The sequence below is a fragment of the Podarcis muralis genome, chromosome 5 (genome assembly GCF_964188315.1).
Source record: "Podarcis muralis chromosome 5, rPodMur119.hap1.1, whole genome shotgun sequence".
NCBI lineage: Eukaryota > Metazoa > Chordata > Lepidosauria > Squamata > Lacertidae > Podarcis > Podarcis muralis.
The window spans coordinates 55,916,446-55,930,560 of NC_135659.1; the positions used below are offsets into that span (position 1 = coordinate 55,916,446).

At 43.9% G+C, this 14,115-nt stretch overlaps 1 protein-coding gene across 3 annotated transcripts in view; it reads right to left on the reverse strand.

Annotated features, from left to right (window-relative positions):
• Positions 1-4,974: 4,974 nt before the first annotated feature.
• Positions 4,975-14,115, reverse strand: part of CDKN1A (cyclin dependent kinase inhibitor 1A) — an 11,231-nt gene continuing 2,090 nt past the window's right edge. For 2 of the 3 annotated variants that reach the window (XM_077928875.1, XM_028734000.2), the window contains exons 2-3: positions 8,147-8,542; positions 4,975-7,171 (exon numbers count right to left, since the gene is read on the reverse strand). In XM_077928875.1, coding sequence (XP_077785001.1) covers positions 7,122-7,171; positions 8,147-8,534 — 438 coding nt within the window. In that variant the 5' untranslated portion in view covers positions 8,535-8,542 and the 3' untranslated portion in view covers positions 4,975-7,121. Of the gene's footprint in view, positions 7,172-8,146; positions 8,543-9,957; positions 9,995-14,115 lie in introns of those variants that run through there. The other variant, XM_077928874.1, reaches the window with a different exon arrangement.

Here is a 14,115-nt window from a genome sequence, read left to right on the forward strand (position 1 = left end):
TCACACAGCCAGTGCATGTGGTGATTTCCCACATACTTAACACCTATAAATAAGTTCCCACATTTTGCTTGTGAACACTGAGAAAATGGCTGCTAGCAGAGGATGAAATTTCAGTTGCTCTGGGCTGCTGTCAGGACACTCAACTATGTCTGGCAAAAAGCAGTTATTTGAGTCTGCTCTAGAGTATATGCGTTTACATGTCTACTCAGAAGTAGTCACACAGAGGATGCAGGTTTGCAGCATAAGTGTGATTGAGTAATCTGCTGTAAGAGGTGCTGTTTGCAATATTTAAAAATGTTTAAGTGGAAAACAATTTATTCACATCACTCTTCAGGGTTGTTTTTTGTTTGTTTACAATACCTCCCCCCCCCAAAAAAAATAATGCTGGAGAATCATACTACAGTGTACAGTCCTGGTGTTGCTTGCAAGGGCCCAGGCAACAATGCGTAAGATATTTTTAAAAGGAACCTGGATTTTGATTCAAATTCGCTGGATGGGCAGATCTGTACCATACATTTAAAGCACATGGCTTTCACCCAATAATCCTAGGTGGTATGTAAGTCACTATGGAAGGCTTCTTGGTTGACAAGCAGGCTTTCTCAAACTTGGGTCTCTAGATGTTTCTGGACCACAATTCCCATCATCCCTAGCTAGCAGGACCAGTGGTCAGGGATGATGGGAATTGTAGTTCAAAAAGAACTGAAGACCCAAGTTTGGGAAACCCAGTTGTAAATAAATAAAAATAAATAAGGGAATTGTAGCTCTATGGCTCCAGCTACCAGGAATGTTTGGGGTAAGTCATACGCACTAAATGTGTGCTGAATGTGCTTTAAATGTATGGTGCGAATCAGTCACTAGGGCTATCAACTCTCCCTTCCCCTTTGTTTGTTGTACTTATATTCCACGCTTCCTCCAAGGAGCTCCGGGTGGCATGCATTTGTCTTTTTGTGCACCATTTTATTCTCACAATCCTGCAAAGTAGGTTAGGCTGAGAGATGGCGACTAGCCCAAGGTCACCCAAGCAAAAGCTGCTTAGCTGAGATGAGCCTGGGTCTCATTCTACTCTGCCACACCAACACAAGTGCAGGGACCCCAAATTGCATAAGTCCTAGCCAGCATGGCCAACAGCCACAGGTATTGGGAGGTGTTGTCCAACAACATCTGGAGGACCACAGGCTTCCCATCCTCACTCCAACCACTATTCCACCCCACTGACTTTTAATCAGGGGATCTGTGCTTTTAACAGCTGCACAGCAGGCAGAAATTCAGCACATGGAAATGCAATACCAAAGGAAAACTGTTTGCTGAATTGCTGCTTGTTAGAGGCTTGTTAGGGACGTGGGTGGAGCTGTGGGTTAAACCAAAGAGCCTAGGACTTGCCGATCAGAAGGTCGGCGGTTCAAATCCCCGCGACGGGGTGAGCTCCCATTGCTCGGTCCCTGCTCCTGCCAACCTAGCAGTTCGAAAGCACATCAAAGTGCAAGTAGATAAATAGGTACCGCTCTGGCGGGAAGGTAAATGGCGTTTCCGTGCGCTGCTCTGGTTCGCCAGAAGCAGCTTAGTCATGCTGGCCACATGACCCAGAAGCTGTACGCTGGCTACCTCGGGCAATAAAGCGAGATGAACACCGCAACCCCAGAGTTGGTCACGACTGGACCTAATGGTCAGGGGTCCCTTTACCTTTACGAGGCTTCCTTGTGGAAGCTCCTAGCACTCAGTATTTCCACTATTAAAATAAAATCTAACTCCAAAATAAAGAAAAGCCTCCATGTGTTTGTTCTTTAATATGTTGACTCACGATGTCACTCCCTAAAACACGAGCCAGACCATAAAAAGCACTTACCATTCGCCAGCACCTACAGGGTTCTCACTCGCTGCAAAGAGCAGGACACCTCCTCTTAAATGAGACGGTTCCTTTATTTTGCAGGCGGAAGTTGGCACAACCACCGAGGAGGGAGAAGGTAGCCGATTTCACCAGCATAACTGAGACATTTGTGTTGTCACTTTCCTTCTTGCTCAACCCATCTTTCTGTTGTGGGCTCAGCCAGAATAGCATGCTACAGCCACTCACGTTATTTTAACGGTTTGTCGTACAGATCTCTGTGAAAAACATTGGTTGCCTTGGGACATTTAATGCAAGATTAAAATTTGCTGCACAAAACACAGTTGGTTTTCACTTTTACTTGGGAGAGTCCATATTTCCAGGAATATAAAGCATCAGCAAATGTTTTGCTGTTGAATGAGAGACCAATAGTACGGCCTACATTGAGCCATTTCACAAATGTGGAACAAGCTCAAAGGTCAGCCTGCAGTAAAAATTGTTTATGGAACGGTTTGCAAATAGAAATGTGATTGTGTTAACAAGATTATTGTGGCTACCTAGAATACAAACCAGCAGCAAAGGTTTTTTTGGTCTTCAGTCTAGGCTAGTCAGAGACGACTATAAAAAGCCACTGCCATTCCATTAAGCAAGTATGTAAATATATCTAGCTGGTTAATTACCCACTTTATTTTCTGCCAAATTCTGCTGAGATTATCTGTATATTGATTAGCCATTGTTAACTGGCTTTTTTTAAAAAAAAAACTAAATAGTTGTCTGTATTCCAAGTAACATCCTATAAAGGAAGAGGATCTGCTATGTATTTTCAGGATCACATTTCTAAGAACAGTTGCCTCTTTTCTGAACCCAACCCCACAATCATGGAGAGAAGCACTTCACAGTACAGAAACTACAAGATCATAGTAGTTTATATTTCATCCTGTGTAAGTGTACTGCCAGTGTACTGCCAAAAACACATTGTTTTGTTTATCCAATACAATTGCTCTTTTGTGTGTGCAAAGTGCTTCTTAGATATGTCTTTGAATATTTGGAAATATCAACTCACAGCTGCTTTTTAATCACTTGAAGGACATATGAATAAAAACCAATTAATAGCGGTGTGCCGCCACCACAAAATTTGGTCTTTTATTTGTAGTGTTTGGAAGCAACCCAGTCTCTTTTGGATCTGTACTGTATCATTCCAATTTGTAATTCAGGTCCAATTCTGAACTGTTAAATCCAAAGCGGTTTCACTCTTTTTGAATATAAAAACAACTACAGTGGTACCTCATGTTACATACGCTTCAGGTTACAGACTCCGCTAACGCAAATAGTACCTCGGGTTAAGAACTTTGCTTCAGGATGATAACAAAGAGGCCCCATTAGCTAAAGTGGTGCTTCAGGTTAAGAACAGTTTCAGGATAAGAACGGACCTTCGGAACGAATTAAGTACTTAACCCAAGGTAAATGTTGTATTTTAATTTTGTTTTTAAGCTGTAATCATTCAACTTGTTTTTATTATTGCTTGTAAGCCGCTCTGAGCCCAGCCTTGGCTGGGGAGGGCGAGGTATAAATAAAAATTATTATTATTATTAAATTATTATTATTATTATTATTATTATTATTATTACCGCCACTGTATAACCTTTTCCCCTTTTCACCTAAGTGAATGAAATTTTCAGGCAAAAGAGGCCTTCCAGAGTAAATTAAGACTGCCCAGAATGGGATGCAAATAGCAGCCATGGTAACCCTTCCTAAGAGGATACATTCTGCCAAATTTCACAAAGATTGGTAGGGGAGAGCCACTGTACCTATTAGCACTCTTATTTCCCACATCCAGCCAGGCAGGTGATTTCAGATGTTTGGTATTGGGAAATAATTTCTGCATCTATAAAACTGTATGGGCTTTTCTCTAAACTCACTCCTTTCCTTACTCCCCACCTTCTGTTCTGGGTTTCCTTAAGGCTCCCATTTTTCATCCTGCTACCTATTCAGAGCCTGCCCATCAAACACTTTTACCATTGTATCTGACTCTTGGTCTTTTACTTTCCTGTAAGCCCTATGATCTGTTTTAACTTCCTTATCTTTTTGCCCGTACATTACGTTCTTAGGCCTATTGTGGCATTCACCACCAAAACTTTCACTTTCATGAACTTAAAATATTTTTGCAAACATGGTTTTCGGTCTTTGAAATTAGAAAGCCTGTGGATATTCTATAAGGCACTGCAACAATCCAACCATTAGAGAGCAAATACTATTACCATGATGCTTCAGCATGCAAGAGATTAGCAACCTAAGGATGGAAAGAAGAAACTGACAGCTGGCATAGTAATACCACTAAGTTCTCCAGCTCATATTTGATAGACCAGGGGTCTGCAACCCGCGGCTCCGGAGCCGCATGTGGCTCTTTTACACCTTTGCCGTGGCTCCGGGGCAGATACTAGTGAGGGGAGGAGGCGCATTGTGCGCCCCGACACTCCCCACTGTGGCGGGTGCTGTACTGGCTGTGACATCGCATGGGGGCGGTGCGTGCGTTAGTCACGCACCGTCCCGACGTCACCTTCCCGCCCGCCCGCCCGCCCGCTACATGGTAAGGGGCATGTACGCTGGTCACTGCATTGAAAGGGGACATGTACGCTGGTCACTGTTTTGAAGGGGAGTGAAGAACACACACACACAAAAAAGGTAACTTGTTAATTTAACGTTTGTTTCTATGAGGAGGAGTAATTCTGAGGGGTCAAACAAAGAAATAATAAAAAAATGACAAAAAAGTTATTTTTATAATGACGAGTTTTGCGGCTCCCAGTTTTTTTTTCTTTGGAAACGGGTCCAAGTGGCTCTTTTTGTCTTAAAGGCTGCAGACCCCTGTGATAGACGATGCATGGATTAACAGTCAAGGCATGTATTCGGCAATCAAATTTGACCTCTGCCACATATGGCATCCTCTGCAGTGTTTCCTGATGGCGGTATGGCAGCCCTTTGCCCACGGTTTTGTCCCACTTTGCCTTACACAACTAGTAGGAGGAATAGTGTATTTCCATTTGCCTATTATCTCCATTAAAAAAACTAACCAACCCCCAAGGAAAGAGCCCTCACCACCCAGAAAATTCAAGCTTGATCAATCCCACGTGCAATTAAATCAGACAAAATGTTGCTCCATTATGAAACAGCTTTTATTTTAAGGTCTATACTTAAGTCAGTTCAGCAGCATTATATTCACAAACAAATGGATTAGTGCCGAGAGTCCTAGCATTACGCATTACCCTGAATGTAGAAGTGCAGTGGTCCGAAGTGGCCAGGCCTGTCCATGGCAACTCTAAAAAGGTCAGAAATCCACAGGCAAACATACTATCTTAAGGAAGTGCCTGAAGCTGTGCTTCTGGGTAAGATAGGTCTTCTTCCAACATCTTGCTCACAAGCCACAGTTGTTGTTTGTAACTAGTCTAATACAGTATGGCTGATAGTACTCCCAATTTCAGCTGCTACATTTTCCCCCTCTCCCCATCCCAGGCCTATAACAACAAACAACCCACTAGGCCAAGTGCTTGACATCTCCCCCCCACCCAACTTTTCCTTGGAGGAAAAAAGATGAAGGTGCCAAACAAAGCACGAATATGCTCCTGTGTTGTCTGTCAAAGGCAAAATTGTGCCCGTCAGTAATGTGCTAGCATTAATCCTTTCCCACGGCTGTAGGGATTTCCCCACCGCTCTTGCAAAACAGATGCAGTTAAATGGGACACACCCTTCGTTTAACTAAAATGCGATCCTCAGGAGGTCCAAGTGTTCCAACCCAGCGCCAGCCTCTGGAATAAAGCAATAGCTCCCAAAAAGCACACCGCGATGAAAGATTCAAGATTTCAGCAGCGGGTGCTATTCCAGCAGCACAGCGGTAAAGAACCCGTTGCAAAGGGGTAGAACAAATAAAGGCAAAGTTAGATTTGCCTTGGAACATAGTGATGATTCACATGAAAGTCTGATTTGACTTGCACGTGGCAAAAGGCTACATTTCAGATTCCAGTGTTAAACACTGCACCCAATATTAACAGGTGGTGCTTTTGACAATCAGATGCCAATAAGACCAAGATATCGGTCCCAAATTCAGACAGGAACGGCTGTGAGTTTAATTGTCTTGCACCAAGTAGATGTGCTTAAGCTTTAAGCAATTTACTTTCCAATTTTAAAAGGCTAAAGGAAAGCTGGCAAGATCACAGGTAGCTGCAGAAAGCATGGAAAGCAAACACAAGGTAAATCCTTTATCATTATTTCATGCTAGAGAGAGATGTCACAAGCGAACCATGTTTCCAGAGGCAATGGAAACTCCACGGGCATGTCTTATCAAGCCCCGCTAGCACTCACTGGGAACCCAAATCCCACAATATTCTCACCAATTAGTACCATACCGAAGGCTGTACGCTGTCGAAGGATGGATGAGTCGCTATGCTGGCAATATGTGCCTACAGGCTGCATGGTAGAAGTAGAGTAATATTTCTGAGCTCAAACTTCTGGTTCCCACTGGCTATATTTCCCCCCTAAGGCTAGTGTTATTTGCATGACTTGAGTCAACAGTATTATTCGATAGTTTTAGGAAGGGGAAGGAAGTTACAGTGCTCACACACTATCCAGTATTGTCTGAGAATGGAATCCTTCCTGCAACAGTAATGGTACTGATTTGTGATACTACTGTCCACAATAGGAAGATCTTCATCTTTGTAAAATGAATGGATTAGCTTTCTGGATTGGAAGTCTTTTGTCTTCCCCCCTCACCATATTCCTTTAAACCTAGCAGGACAAAAAACAGAGAGAGAGAGAGAGAGAGAGAGAGAGAGAGAGAGAGAGCGCAAGATCACAGACCTAGGAAAATACAATCCTTCAGACCTTGCACCTGCAAAGTGACTCATACCTGAGACAGGTGTGTGAAAGGTCTCAGCCACAAGCTGTACTTGCACTGATCCTTCCCTCTTGCCATCATGCTTAAGCATCTCCCCCAGCAACTTAAGTCTATTTTAGGATAAGGCTTTACAATATATTCCATTGCACATAAAGCTCCAGTGCCATCATAAATAAGGAAAATAACTCTACATCCTTCTGAAGTGTTACACTAGTCCGCTACATAGTTTTTATGTAAAGTAAGAGCCTCAGAGCAGAAGTCATTACTCTAACTAGCTGCTCCTTCAAACAGTCAAGTCTGCTGCCTGCACTGAGTGTCGTGTCCAAGTCGGCCATTCCAGCTAATAGCGGTGAAGGCAGGTCAGCTCCTTTAGCCCAGAGACTGCGTGGATGCATTTTGCTTGCAGTGTAGTTATCATGGGTCTGACTTGCAGGGGACAGTTCTCCGCTTGGAGCTGTAGAAGTCTGGAAAAGAGCAGAAGGACAAATTGAACATGCCAGCCAAGGGAGTGTCAGTGTGAGTGCCTGGGAGATATTCATTCATACCCAAGAGCAGTCTGCTCAGAGACTGCAAGGCAATCACCAGCCAAGATCCTGGAGTTCCCAACACAACTGTAACTGCGCAATTCTATGAATGTTTACCCAGAAGTTCCATGGTATTCAAGTGAGCTTACTTCAAGGGCCCACTTTACAACTTGAGAGTCATGTACATGAAGGAGTGCCTTGCCAGCCCATGGTTTAAGACAGGCTTTTGGCCTGCAACTCCCATGATCCCTAACTAGCAGGACCAGTGTCAGGGATGATGGGAATTGTAGTCTCAAAACATCTGGAGAGCCGAGGTTGAGGAAGCCTGGTTTAAGATTTGCAGGACAGACCGTGCTGGTGATCTTTGTCAACAACGGTGCTTTGTTTGGTTGGTGCAATGCTCTCAATCATGGCAGCTTAGCTGCGGAATTCCCTCCTAGCAGATATTTCCATGTCCTGTTATTGGTTTTTCACTTGTCAGCTGAAGACCATCAATATGACTACTGGTTGCATTCTGCTGGATTCTTTGCTACTGAAGTTTTAAGAGATAGTGACTAAATGTGACTGTTTGCTTTAAACTTCTATAGCTATGTGTTCAATTTTATTTTAAATGTTCGACCGCATCCTGGGAACCTTCAGGATAAAGGGTTGGTTTAAAATAGAGTATTTTATTTTTTAAAGGGGGGGGGGCGCATAAGAAAACTTCCTCTTAAACTGATGACAAGACAATCAAAATTCCCAATATCAAATTCCAATTTTGAGCTCAGGTTCAGAATTCAACTGGTGAATTTGAAACAAATGCAATTTCACAAAAGTGAAATCCACATCCAGGGCAGCTTTGGCCATTACCAGTAATTCTACCCTCCTCTCTGCAAATGTAAACATGGAAGACAAACAAAGCTGGCAGCTCCTTACCTTTGATAGTTGTCTGCTTTCGCTTGGAAGACTTGCGAGCCTCAAAGCCCACTTGCGTTGGCCTGTCTGTCTTTGTGTGCATCTTGAGAAGCACTGGGGAGGAGCTCAAGCTCTTTTCACCGGCACAACTGTTTTCCTTTGTGGGGCTCAGCAGATCTTGAGAAGGCAACCTGTTTAGATGAGAGACCTTTTCCCATTTATAGTCCCCTTCAAGTGGAGTTTCCGATTCAAAGTCAAAGTTCCACTTCTGCTGAGCCTCCTCCAGCTGGGCCTTCATCAAGGACTGGAAGTCCTTTTGAAGCTGGTCATGATCGACTGGTCCAAAGAGGTTTCTGCAAAGCTTCCTGCTGCAGGGAGACCGAAGGAGGTTGCCCTTAGACAGAGGCATGTTTCCAGCTAGGAGAAATACAAGCGAAAGTTTTAAGGAAAGTTACAACAGGCAACTTATAACAGCTATAAATTAACAATAAAACATATATAAATCCAGTTGTTTCAGCAAGTAAAATAAATTGATTTTTTTAAAAAGTGCCATGGCAAAGCTAATTTTACTAGGTCAAAAGCTTGGCAAAAATATCAGCATTGACATCACAATGAAAGGCCTTCAAGGTGGAAGCAAGACGAGCCTCCAGGGGAGGAAATGTTGTAGCTTGGTTCCAATACAGAAGAGACCCTGTCCCAAGTCACTGACCAACCACACCTCCTAATGGTGGCAAGACCTGCAGCAAGGCCTAATCAAAAGAACTCAACAGCATAATGTTTATATATGTTAACTGTTAATTGTTATTCATTTTTAGTGTTATGTTTCAGCAAGTATATGTCTTATTATGTACTGTTACTGTGTTACTATATTTTCCATAAACTGCTTCAAGCACAGATTTGTGAAAAATGCAGTAGATACCGTATTTTTCGCCCTATAGGATGCACTTTTCCCCCTCCAAAAATGAAGGGGAAATGTGTGTGCATCCTATGGGGCGAATGCAGGCTGTCACTGAAGCCTGGAGAGCGAGGGGGGTCGGTGCGCACCGACCCCTGTCGCTCTCCAGGCTTCAGGAAGCTATCCACTAACCGTGGGAGACGCAGCTCTCCCATGGCTAGCGGAGAGCTTGCCTGCACCCAGAAGCTTGGGGCGTGCTGAGCTCAGCACACGCCAAGCTTCGGGCTTCGCGCAGCCTGTTCTGGGGGCTGGGGTCGGGGGAAGCTCAGACTTGCCCCGCACCTGGGGGGGGGGATTTTTTTTCTTTATTTCCCCCCAAAAAAACTAGGTGCGTCCTATGGGCCGGTGCGTCCTATGTGGCGAAAAATACGGTATATAAAAGGACCACGGCAATTTTTAATGAAGTGAGAATCAAGCAGACTGAGTGAAGTGGTGCATGTGCGATTGTGTATGTGGTGGTTAAGTGCTTAGAATAGTTCCTGTGTAGAGTGAATGTATAGGTGACTGCTATTGTTGGCATCAGAGTTGTCTTGAGAGACAATAAAGTACACCTCCAGGGCTGAAGCCATGACTGTATCGAGCTTTTTTGGTTAACAGTTATGAATTTTTAACTGTTAATTAGGCATTCTTAGTCACTTTACTTATGTACATTGCTTAGATATATATTTGGTTACAAAACTCCAAATGAAGAATTATGATGGTGGTGGTGGATTAGGAATATTGTTTACTTTTGAATAAGGAATTTGTATTCTATTTGATTCCTTTTTGTTGGGAGATTTCAGTTGACATTAAGAAGTCGCAAATAAATTGAATATATAAAGCAACAATTGAATATATAAACCAACAAGTTGGGCCCAACGGTTTTAACAGTCCTTACCTTGGAGAGAACTGAGCAACATAAAACTAGGGATGGAATCTGTAGGGAAATTCTCTGCCAGGAGAACATCATTCAGATGACGTTTGAAACTGCTAAGGATTCCTCTGAGTAACTGCCAACGTCACCAAGAAAGGTGCTCTTTGCCCTGTACACACAAGCCTCATCATCCCTACCCTTTGAACCACAGCCTTCAACCAAGAAGAAAGCTACCCAATAGCTACATGTAGTACAGCTCCTTGGAGATTAAAAAGGGCTTGCAAGCCAAGATCTAGTTGGCGGTGTTCCATTTTTAGTACTCCCTTTCTCCCACATAATTATTTCCATGCAGTCATCCATCAGACAACTTGTTAAATTAGGAAAGCATTGCCACAGCAGTTATCATTGGGCACATTGAACACACTCAAGGAGGCGGTCCCATGTTTTCGATGAACAGCACTTGCAGTTTTATGGTTGGCCTAACCAGCATGAGTTTGACTAAACTGCGGGAGGCAGTGGAAGACAGAAGTGCCTGGCATGCTCTGGTCCATGGGGTCGTTAAGAGTCGGACATGACTAAACGACTAAACAACAACGTGAAGCAGAATCTTCCACATCAGATCTTTCCACTATTTATTCATCCCCTCCAGACAACTGGATGCAGGTGAACTGCGTTGCATAAAAGTGTCTGTTTTGTCAGTTTGTACGCACTCATTACAAATGATAGTTTCTGTACAGAATCTTGATTGTGTTGGTTGTTAGTTATGCTTTTAAATACAGTGGTACCTTGGCTTAAGAACAGCTTAGTTTAGGAACAACTTGGATAAAAGAACGCTGCAAACCCGGAAGTAGGTGTTTTGGTTTGTGAACTTTGCCTTGGAAGCAGAACATGTTGAGTGTGTCCCATTTGTAAATTGAGTCCCCCCGCTGCTATGGGAAAGCACACCTTGGTTTAGGAGCGCTTTGGTTTAAGAATGGATTTCCAGAACAGCTTAAGTTCGTAAACCAAGGTACCACTGTACTGATATGAGACCTAATAAAAGAGCCTAGGAGTACCCTGAACATTTGCCCAAATCTGGATGATTCAGAAGGACAGAGTCAGAACCCAATCTTTATATAGAAAATGCACCCACAGCTGTGTTGGTACAGTCCTAGGATGGCCAAGTACCTCTTAAAAAGCACATGGCTGCATAGGAAGACCTTGAGTTCAGTACAGTATATTGCAAAAGCTGCAATCCTAAACACACTTCCTAGGGCTACGGTCCTCAACATGGCACCTGGGCACTACAGCACCTTCAGACCCAAGCCCTCACCCCCACTCTAAAATGTTTTGGTTTTTTTAATTGAGTGGGGTTTGGGGAAGTTGCCTCCTTTTTTCTGTGCTTTATTTTGGGAGGGAGGGTGTAGATGTTTTGCCTGTTTGGGAGAGGCTTCTGAGCATTACCAGTTCTTCTGTGAAATGGATGTTTTTTGTTGCCAAGAATTGTTTTAGATCTCCAGCCTTGAAAAGCTGGGGAGCAAGCTGCACTGAATGCAGTGTGACTTTCTCGCATGTTAACGTGCATGAAAGATTGCACTGTTCGTGTACTTTTTGCACTGAATGTGGCCAAACACCACCTGCTGTGCGTATGCAGTGTAGAACTAGCTACAATTTACAATAAAATCTTAAGTCACCAGCTGCTAATGGACTTGGGCATCACAGACTGTTCAGGATTCAACACACACACACACACACACACGTGTAGATCTGTACAGTTGAGTTGGGGTGCCTGGCTTCATCAAATCTGATGCCTTTGGCCCACATAATCTTAGCATTTTGACCTTTGCCCTGCCCCCCTTTCATCCATCCACATTGCAGACAAAGCTGATCTCAAGGCCATCAAGGGAGACAGAGTTTCCATCAATACAAGGCCCTCCCACACCATCATTACACATTTTCTCTAGTGCTGAATGGCATTAGTGAGAGGCAGAATGCAGCCAAATAATGACCCATCTTGACATCACACTGTAGATCAATTTAAGCGTCTTGCGTGAAGTCACCTCTAAGGTTTACGGCGCATACACACATTTGGGTTTATAAGGTTTGGGTTACCAGGATGCTTCAGTGGACTGTGTTTTGTCTAGAGACCACCTACACTGGCCAATGTGTTTGCAAGGCTGCCTTTCCTCCAGTGTTCAGGCTTGGGAAGAGGCAAAGAGGTTAAAAATAGCAGCAGCCTTCATGCTCTCTTTATAAACAGCTATGCTGAATGACATCATTGAGAGGTTTAGGCATACCAGAACAAGTCCTGGCAGGTAGCGTGGCTGCCGAGGGCAGGCCTCAACTTGATATCTTGTTAAGTTGCCACTTCAGGCCACTGGAGCAGAGTGCCCACAAGGCACCTTTAGTTCCCTCAGCTGCTCACCCTGCAAAAGTTGGTGCCATGCAAGTTCTGAACTGCTTCTTCCTCTTGGTGAGAGAGAAGAGTCAAGGCTATTTCTGTGATCACAATAACTGCAGCAGTCTTAAACACAGTCTTAAAGAGTTTTAAATCTTTATTTCATTTAATTATTATACCATGGAATATATGCTCTAAAGTATACAGAATATACAGTATAAGATACTACATTGATAAAATTCCCATTTTCCATTCTGTGTCTATCTCATTCTATTGTCACTTCCCTCCACCACAGCTTGACATCCTTTGATATATATTGAACTAGTCATTGTGTTATATATATTGGTTACTTTGGCTCTCAAAACCCTCTTGCAATAATTTTTTCACACCTGTACGAAGTTAGTCCATGCATATCAATAAATTCGTTTTGTCATATATTCTTCTAAGCAATTCCATTCCTTCTTAAGTTTTTGATTCGAGTGAAGTCTAATGGCTGCTGTCATTTTAGCCAATTCTATGAATTCACATAGTTTGTTAACTAATCCTCTATTGAGGGGACAGTGTCCCCTTTCCAGTCTTAAACACATTGGATTGCATGCAGACAAACAATTCACTCGCATCACGGAAAAGTGCCACCATGTCTCTAATAAAACCTCCACAAAAGGCTGAAAGAGCAACTTTTGCAGTGGGTTGTCAAACTGAATGCTATGCACATTGGTTCATGCATATATACACACACACACACACACACACACACCATAGCTGTCAACCTTCCCTTTTTTTGCGGGAAATTCCCTTATTCTAGTGCCATTTCCCACTGCTTCGCGCTGCTATCCCAGATTGTTAGATATCCCGTAGACTGTCCCCGGGACAGGTGTGGCTGCCGATCCCTTATTTTCAAATCTGCAAGTTGACAGCTATGACACACACACAGTCAGCTAGAAGCTAGAAATCAACTCATACAATCCATTTTAAAATGCTTTTCTGGCAACAACTGCACTCCCAAGGTCCTGAAAGTCAACCCTGGGTGTTAGTTTTCAAAGATATTTCTTATTCACTTCTTACTTGAGATCACAGCTAGAGTTGCTCTGTTGCCATTGCACAGGTGCTACCTTAGACAGCTGCTGGAAAGGACTAGGCATTTGCTCGATTCTGCATTTGGGATGGAGGCTGCAGCTACAAAATCACTGTCTAACAGCTGCTGAAGGCCCATATTTAGCCCACCCAAATCAGCAGTGTCTCCACTTTCTGGCAGCAGCTTTTCAGACAGCAGTCCTTCCCAGCCTTAGGTGGAGGTGCCAGGAAGGGAACCAGGGACCTTCTGCAGACAATACACACTCTCTCTCCGAGGGGCTTGCGCATAAGTCGGCCACAGCGCCGCATTCTAGTATTTCCTATTTATCCTGCAAACATGCTTTGGTGGTTGCCGGTTAAGAGCCAGCCAATCACAATGTAGGTCACCACTGTTGTTGAAACAGTAGCTTAAAAACGTCTCTCGCAGTTGCAAAACAATCCCGACCGCTTGGTGGCGTCTCGCTGGCGATCAGCTGCTCCGCCTGCCGGGCACAGGGTGAGCTCGGGCTCCTTCGGCCCCCAAGGCTGGAGCAAAGCAAACAGGACTTGCTTATCGTAATAGGAGGAGCCCAGGAGGTGTGCGAGACGTTCGCGGCGCTCGCCCCGGGATTACGTCATCTGGCACCACAGCAGCTGCGTCACGTGCCGCGCTGTGGGGGAGGGAGGGGGAGGGGGAAGTTGCGAAATCGCGCTTGCCACACAGACCTAGTTCTGCCACAGGCAGGGAAACA